The sequence below is a fragment of the Rutilus rutilus genome, assembly GCF_951802725.1.
Source record: "Rutilus rutilus genome assembly, chromosome: 17".
In the NCBI taxonomy this organism is placed as follows: domain Eukaryota; kingdom Metazoa; phylum Chordata; class Actinopteri; order Cypriniformes; family Leuciscidae; genus Rutilus; species Rutilus rutilus.
The window spans coordinates 33423219-33431692 of record NC_140230.1 but is presented as its reverse complement, the minus strand read 5'-3'; the positions used below and the strand labels follow the sequence as shown (position 1 = coordinate 33431692).

Here is an 8474-nt window from a genome sequence, read left to right as displayed (position 1 = left end):
TGGTGCAGGAAGATGATCCGGCTTGACCTCAGCTGTGATCTGCATTGGTGGACGGTGAGCTCATTTAACCAACTCTATTAACTAATGGCTTCAGGTTTCAGACGGTGTACACGACGGCCAAAAATAGACACGTGTTGAGCTCTGTTTCAAACAGGCTGAACCTCGCAAAACCTGTCAGGAACGTCCAGGTCATATTTCACAAATGAAGCCTGTTTTAGGACCATGCATTGTCAGTTAAGGACATTTACCCCTTAAATTCTCACTTTTGTAATGAGTATCAGTAATAATAAAGATTTGAATTGCTGTTATATCATATTAGAAAGTACAATTGTTACCAGTAAGTATATATCCTGGTAGTTTTCCTTCTCACCACTCGGGGGCAGTACAGACCCTCAGCTCATGTTTATATAGTCACGTGATCATGTGTATCCATTGCTGGCTACTGTCGCAAAACCCTCTCTCATCCTTCTACTCTTCCTGCAAGTCATTAGGCCAGTGTTTATATGAAGCCCAGGATCATCAACTGCATGTCCGAGACAGCCGTCCAACCACATATGAGAGCGGAAGACATCCTGGCAGAGATTCAAGCAAACCTGCTGGAGTGCAAAGTGTGTTTTGAGAAGTTCTCCATTCAGAAACGAGACCACACGCCCCGCAATCTTCCCTGTGGCCACGTGCTGTGTCTCAAATGCATCTGTGCACTTTCCCACCCTGAAAACCAGAGGCTGGAGTGTCCTTTCTGTAGGAAACCGTGGGATGTGGGCAGCACCTCCGAATGCTATGCGCTCACCGATCTCCAGGAGCTTCTGCTGTCAGAAGCTTGTCCCAGGTTGTATGATCGAGTCATAGGATGGACTGAAAGCTTGGGATCTGGGACGCTGCATCTCCGGTCAGCTTTTGGAGGATGGGGAACAATTGTCAACCCTTCTGGGATGGTTGTTTCTGAGACATCAGGGAAGATTGTTTTGGTGCACGATGGTGAGAAAAGAGTTGCCGTTTTTGATGCTCAAGGAACTCATTTGGATGGCTTCGGACGTTATGGACACAACCCGTCTGATTTATGTCACCCACTTGATGTTGCACTGACCAAATGTGGACATGTTGTGGTCACAGATGCTGGTGACCAATCAGTCAAAGTCTTCACTTCCAAAGGCCGTCCGGTGGCAGCCATCCGAGACTCTTTTAGGCTGCCGTGGGGTGTTGATGTGGACGCCCGCGGACGTGTTTTTGTGACCGACGCTGAGATGGGAACACTTAGCCAAGTCGTAATAGACTTTTCTCGTGGGGTAGTCCTAGTTATCAGAGTGGTTTTCAAAGAACTTACATGTCCGCGTTCGGTAGCTTCTTGCAAAGCATCGGGAAACATCGCAGTTGTGGAACGTTTTCAGGCCGGATTCACGGCTTCATGTTTGAGAATATTCAATAGTGACTTTGTTCCTTTGACGCAGGTGGACAGTTTCGCTCTTAACTTGAAGAACTCTCTGAGTTTGTCTATATCTTCAGTGGTTTTTGATATAAATGGAGACGTGATTGTAGGGGATTCACAGAATGGGATGGTCTGGAGTTTGGGAAAGCCGCAGAAAACACCTGCACTGACTCCACTAGTGAGCGGACTGCTGCGTCCAGTGGCATTGGCTACGACTACAATGAATGTGCTTGTGGTCTTGGACGGAGGAGATCATGCAGTCAAGTTCTATGCTGCGGACAAAGATGACTTGTACTGTGAGAAAGTGTAATAAACACAACTAGTGTGTTTCACATTAGGATCCACGTATGTTGTTTAGGTGGATTAAGTTGTGATAATGGGATTTGTGAGTTGATGATGCGTATATGGCATGGAGGCTAAAGTTAATAAATGGAAAGTTTCAAGCCACACAGAGTTCCCGTTTATTGGTCAAGTTGTACTTGCAGGGAATTTGACTTGTAATGTCATCAATATTACACAAAATATACAGGCATGCATATGCTAGAATGTACAAAATGCAATGCTTGTGCATATTGTTTATGTATTGATTGCTCTTAATTCAAGCTTGCTCCAGTGGGATTGTCCTTGATTTCCTCTTATAAGTATACTGCAAGTCGTTTTGGATAATTACGTGTATGCTAAATCATCAAATGCATAATCACCTTCTAAATTCAATCCTTTGTATGTCAATCACACCTGATATTCCTTGCTGAAGAAATTCAGGCACTGGTTCCCATTATACAGTATATGAGTTGGCGTTAATCATTCAATGCATTAATAATAACCAAATTGTCCATTGACGTAGCTGAAATGCACACAGCCTATGCTTTGATTTTTCCCTCATAATGAACAAAGGATTTTTTTTTTTCATGGTGGTCCTATAACCTAAAATGGGGGAAAAGGTTGGGAACCACTTGGCAGTCATTGGCACAAATGATGACTTTTCAAAGTTGGTTACAGTGCAACATTTAATAATTTTAAGTCATTTTAAGTGAGTATTTGCCCTGTGTAGCTATTACTGGGTGCATACTTATTTAAAATGGCATGCATTAAATTTAGTAAATTCTTAATTTTAAATCCACAGAGATTAAAACAACCCTAGGGGAATCCCATAATCTACTCTGCTCCATTTCCCTTGATCCTACCAGACTGGGGTTGTCACCGTTATAAAGCACTTCTTACCGAAAATCACATCTCACTGAAAACGACCCGCACTTTCACTAGAGAAAATCAGATTATTGTGCTTTACTGTCATGACATAAACTGTGCGTTAGTATCGCTAAGTGTTTGCGTTTTAGCTGTATACAATGAGAAGTGCAAAATGATGGTCATTCAGTCATATTAAATAATATTTTTGAATAGAATGCAGATGTTTCTGCATGAACAGTACCTTTTGAATGGGTGAAGAAAAAGCAAGATAACCAAATAAAAGGATTAGCCTAAATTACAGAAGAAACATTACTAGTATGATGAGTAATGAGCAAGTTTATGGTTACACTTTATTTAATGTGTCCCTGTTAGTAACAGTGTAATAATACATTTAAATACAGAGAAATAATAATAATGTATGACATGTACTTACTATAGAGTTTAGATTAGGGTTAGTTGTGTGTAATTGAGCCTAATTTATAGTTACTATAGTAAATACATGTAACGTGTAACAAGGACACATTAAAATAAAAAGTAACACTTTATTTTACAGCGTTACATGTAGGCTACTTATCATAGTAGCATAATAACAGTAAATTATGCATAATTACATGCAACTAACCCTAAACCAAACCCTAATCCTATAGTAAGTACATGTAGTTAATTAATATTACTCAGTAGGCCTACTTAAATGCATAATTACACTGTAACCAAATAAAGCGTTACCAGGATTGTTGATAGAGACACAAGTCTCTTTCTCCTCCTCTTCTATATTTTTTGTCGCTCTGTAGGAACTGCATCAGGTCGTTGTGGTTCATCTGGTCTTTTTAAACTAAGTCCATGCCGTTTCCTTCATGCATATTCATGCACACTGCACATTTGTGTGTGTTTTTGGGGTCAGTCAGCGGAAGATGGCGGTCTGGATGCTGCTGGCTGGCTGAGAGGAGCTGCTCTGCCCGCGGCGGAGGATCCTTATAACCACACACATTTAACCCGAATACAACACAACCACACCGTCTCATCTGGATTAATCTCGACTGCTTTTTCTGCTCGGGTATGCACTGTTGGAGTATTTCACCAGGATACAAGCACCTCAGACGTTTCTGTGGGAGACTTTGCGGGGAGTTGCATGTTATTATTCGGCTAGCTGTACGGAGCAGCTAGCGGCTTTCTCCTCCACTTTAAAGCCTTTAAAATTGTGCAAAAATGTCTGATACGAAGGTAAAAGTGGCGGTTCGAGTTCGACCAATGAACCGGAGAGGTAAGAGACATTTTAAAGTAGAACTGAGCGTTAATATTTAAAGATTAAATCAGTTTTCAGATGGAATAAGTTGCTACAGTTCAGGTAAGGTTGTTGTGAATTCTGCATTTAAATATGTTTCAGACCTTTTTTGTAGTATTTAACACGAAAATCCCACGTATAAGAACTTTAAGGCAAGTTTTAATAACTTTTGGCTTGCAGAGATTGAGCTCAACACAAAATGTGTGGTTGAGATGGAGGAAAACCAGACTATTCTGCACCCACCGCCCTCCAATACAAAAGGAGAAAACAGGTACAGTCAAATCATTTCATGGTCATGCACTTTTATTCATGTGACATGTTTGAGCCATGTTTCTCCTCATTATAGGTGAATGCTGTCAGTTTGACACCCCCCACCCCCCCTCCTCATAATTTGGCTGCATGTGTTTTTGGTGAGATTTTATCAGGGCAGAAGGGTCTCCTTTCTGCCAGGAAGAGTTTTATGGCCCGAGACGAGTGGTCAAATGCATGCACACAGAGAGGATGATTTAAATCTGTTTACGTCTCCTGCATGTGTGTTCATGTAAGAGCAGCAGAAGTGAGTGCAGGGCCCGTTCTGGGCGTGCTCGTGGTGGCCTGCGCTGGGGAAACTTCTGCTGCTGTGAAATTCCTGGACAGGCCTCGTGTTCGGCAGTACTGAAGTTTGAGATGCCGTACAGTAGATGTCTTCACATCATGCCATTGCATTTGTGCTCGAACAGTATGAGTTTTTCAGTGGCTGCTGCCAGTACCGATAACTACAGAACAGGATTGCCAGAATAATACGATATTTTTTCAAATAGTAGTGGTACATAAGACATTTTTTCTATTGCCATCCAAAGTCTAGGCTGCTGGTAAAGCTTACAGCTTATAGAAGGGAGAGCAGCACTTCTGTAAATTGGTAAATCAGTCAATCAGCAATTATCAGCTGATGCAATTTTGGCCTATTTATCATTATGGTCTGTCACTAATTAAAATGATATGAGGGACAAATGTTGTGTTCCATATGATTTGTAATGGCAGAACAAAGCAGGTGCTGAAGAGAGTGTGTGTTTTCCCACGGCAGTCTCAAGGATTTGATTTGGTTTTATATCCTTAGAAAAAGTAAAATGAATCCACATAGTATAAAAGTATAAGTTTGCATACATAACTAGTCATTCTGGCCTTGAGCATGTCCCTCTTTCTCTTTCTCTTTTTTTTATTTATTTTTGATTAAGAACATAGGCTTAGCACAACTTTAACAGTTTCAATAATTTGCTTTGTTCTGAGTCTTGTGGTTTAATTCTACATTATATAAACAATTCAAGTGGTGAATTAATCGGTTTGTGAACTGCATTAAGATGATTAGTGAAATATGTTTGAAATGTTTCACTGGTGTGGTAGTTAGTTTCCTTTTAACACCTACAAACTTGTGACATACTAAAGCCATGATGAATGTTGGTTGTTACTGTATCAGGCCCACATAAAACAGAAACGCTTATACATAATGAAATTCTATTTAATAATTCGATTCCCTGCCCCTAGATTGTTTATGAAATATTTCAGCTGATTTGATACATTCAACTATAGCAATATGAATGCAGTACTCTGAGCTTTGAAAAACATGTCAAGCGTTTTTCTCATAATTAGCATAGAAAAATATGAAAGAAGTGCAGATTCTGAGTCTGGTTATTGAATCTTACAGCCTAAATCTCATACTTAGTTGCATAAACTGTAATGAAACACTTGTTTTATTGTAATACATTGCTCATTTAGTCAAGTTGAGTGTCAGTTTTTCAGTTCCTACAGTAAGCGATTGGCCTTTGCATTATTTCAAGGGCAACCCATCTGTGGATCACAAGCTATTGGATCTCATGATCTCCTGAACTGGGTTCAGTAGTCTTCTCAGTTCACGTTGCCTCAAGGTTAGAGAATCTGCAAGAACAATTAGCAGATGGTTTAATGTAGCCAGAACTGTGTGAACAGGCAGCGCTGCAGTCCAGCATGCATCACAGTTACACGGTCAGGTGGGTGCGCAGCTTCTGCTAGAGAAAGAACAGGTAAGCATCATCTCGTCTTACATTCAGGATGTGAAATGGAAAACAATCAGGGCCTTGATGAAGCTTACTCGACTTCTAAGCTGGAAATAATAGCCAGAGGAAATGCTGAGGATCATTATGTTCAATTTCACGCAGTTTAAAAAACAAACAAGTGATGTTATTCCGAGTTATACAAGACTAAAAAATTGTATTCCAATCTAAAGTTAGTCAAAAAAGAAAATTCTGTCATCATCCATTCATTTTACTCCCAACTTTCTACGACTTTATTGCATTTTTCCATGCAATTACAGTGTTAGTCCAGTTATTCTTAGCCTTATTCATGCAGCGATTAGCTCAATTGTGGGTAATTAAATATCCATGTTAGAGCTGGTCCAGTCCATTTATCAGCAGATTTGCAATTTGTAGTCAAGCATTAGCTGCACTGCTGCCATTAACTCACACTCAGCACACTTTTAGCGCTATCTGATATTCAGTTACCAGGAACGGAACGATTCAAAGCAATTATGCAAATTTTTGCAAGTTGAATGTCAAAGTTCACATGAGCCCAAGTCACATTTCTGAATTTTTTTAAGTTTACATCTTGCAAAATTTGTGGGAAAAACAGAATTTCAAGATGTAAACTCAGAATTACGAGAAAAAAAAATATCGTAAACGTGCAACTGCAAGAAAGAAAGTCAGAATTGTCAGATAAAAAGTTAAAATTAGCTTCATTCTGTGATGGAAATAAGCTTCCATAGTTCTCTGTACTGTACTAATTGTACATTTCTTGCATTTTCTTATTCCATTCAAGTGCGGTAACAAAGCTTTTCTGAAATGCAGCAGGAACGTAATACCTCCCAGACTGTGATTACGTCAGATTAAAAAACCCCAGACTTTCCCCTGCGGCTGTAGGGCACCTGTTCAGAGTTGATGCATGTCAGATTTTATGGTTTATATGTCAGTAGCACCCAAGAAAACCTACAGGGCATAGTTACAGAAAGCCGATTAGACCTTGTGAGTTGTTAAGTGTTGTGTTATGTGGGCTGAATATGCAGTAATGCCTTCTAGTTTAGAGCAGTTTTGTCTTTACGTGTAAAGATGACGTCTCTTCAGTGCATTTAATGCCTAAAACACAACCCTTTTTGATAAGTATAAAATCACTTTTTTCTTTTTTTTTAAAACAAGCAAGATTTGCCGTGAACTTCTTTTTAGTTCAAATGAGTCTCACCAGGATTAATAGTCTTCTGTCTTCTTTTAAGCTCTCACGGTACGTTTGCATTGAGCTCATTTCATAATTGGACTGAGACGTGACTTTAGGGCATTTTTTGGAGTCAATTTTCCCTTCTTTGAGCTGCTTGAAGTTTGAAATATGAATCTGTGAAAGGAGAGATGATGACAGAGAGAAAAGGAACAGCACCTGAGGGTGTCGTGTTGAAAATCTTGGGAATACCGCACAGTGCTCTTTTAGTGGACATTTTATTTACGTGAGATTTCATGTGTTTTGCGTTTGTCTTTTCAGAGTTGACAAGGTGATATTTTCACACAAACAGATTAAATTTCATTTGTTGCCCCAAGTGGTGCAGAAATCCCACTTCATCTTTAAATTTCAGTTTGTTTATTTGTAAAATAGATGGACTTTGATGTGTAAGGCCTTTTGAGTAATGCAGTGTTTCTCAAATAGTGGGATTAGGGATGTTCATTTAGTTTCCCAGATTTAGATTCCCACATGAGCTTGCAGCGCTTCTGTGAACGGAGAAAAACAGAATACAATTTGATATGTAAAAGTAATAAATAGGCCTATATGCAAAATATATTTTACTGCAATAATTTCGTTAAATATATATATATAATATATATTATATTTCAATAATACGTTTGTACAGTATGGAATTTTTCGCCGCTAGGGGTCGCTAACCTCTTTACAATAACAAAGTCGTAGTTTGATGACGCAACATTTGCTAAGAATTATGGATCTTGTCGTCAACGTCAAGCCGACCGATCTAATAATGTTTATGGATGACTGAATACATCGATGCTTTTATCATGACTGTGATATGAAGCAGGTCGGGATTGCTAAGAGACAGCTATCAGCTCCACACGCGACGCGAGTCCCGCGGATATAAAAGGAATAAGGACATTTCATTCTACCGAACTACACGCAAGTGCAGAATTACAACTCACAGGTCAGTTTATTAGACAAATTAAACTTGTGAGGTAACGCAGCGCTGTTTCACTTGGTCTAACATTACACTATCACACTAAACTGCATTTTGAATGTTGAAATGTATGTGTTAGTTTGTCTGTATGAGACTAGCAGTAAGCTAGATCAACATTAGAATAACATACAGATCATATTCTAACATTTTATCATTGTTGAACTATATAACATTGATTAGTTTTATGTAAATGTGCTCACCTGTTTAATAAAGTACATGTAGGAGCGGTCGAAGTCTCGGACGTGGAGCTCTCGGCATCTCGAAAACACCGCGCTGATATTGATTCTCGGTTTAGTTCTCCTTTTTTATCCAAAGTCTGCTTGCCATGGTCCATAATGTTTGAACGA

The 8474-nt window shown here is 39.4% G+C and overlaps 2 protein-coding genes across 6 annotated transcripts in view; both read left to right on the top strand.

The window, feature by feature from the left end:
• Positions 1–396: 396 nt before the first annotated feature.
• LOC311276507 (E3 ubiquitin-protein ligase NHLRC1-like) lies at positions 397–1868 on the top strand. Its single transcript, XM_084386202.1, has one exon. It carries the CDS (start codon positions 504–506, stop codon positions 1734–1736), a length of 1233 nt encoding a protein of 410 aa, XP_084242328.1. The 5' UTR covers positions 397–503; the 3' UTR covers positions 1737–1868.
• Positions 1869–3498: 1630 nt separating this feature from the next.
• kif13a (kinesin family member 13A) overlaps positions 3499–8474 on the top strand; it is a 70540-nt gene continuing 65564 nt past the window's right edge. For 3 of the 5 annotated variants that reach the window (XM_084386191.1, XM_084386192.1, XM_084386189.1), the window contains exons 1-2: positions 3499–3875; positions 4077–4167. In XM_084386191.1, the coding sequence (XP_084242317.1) occupies positions 3821–3875; positions 4077–4167 (146 nt within the window). In that variant the 5' untranslated portion in view covers positions 3499–3820. The remainder of the gene's footprint in view (positions 3876–4076; positions 4168–8474) is intronic. The other 2 variants (XM_084386190.1, XM_084386193.1) reach the window with 1 other exon arrangement.

Excerpts from the sequence above, each read along its gene's own strand:
- LOC311276507 (XM_084386202.1), top strand. The coding sequence starts at position 504 with ATGAAGCCCAGGATCATCAACTGCATGTCCGAGACAGCCGTCCAACCA.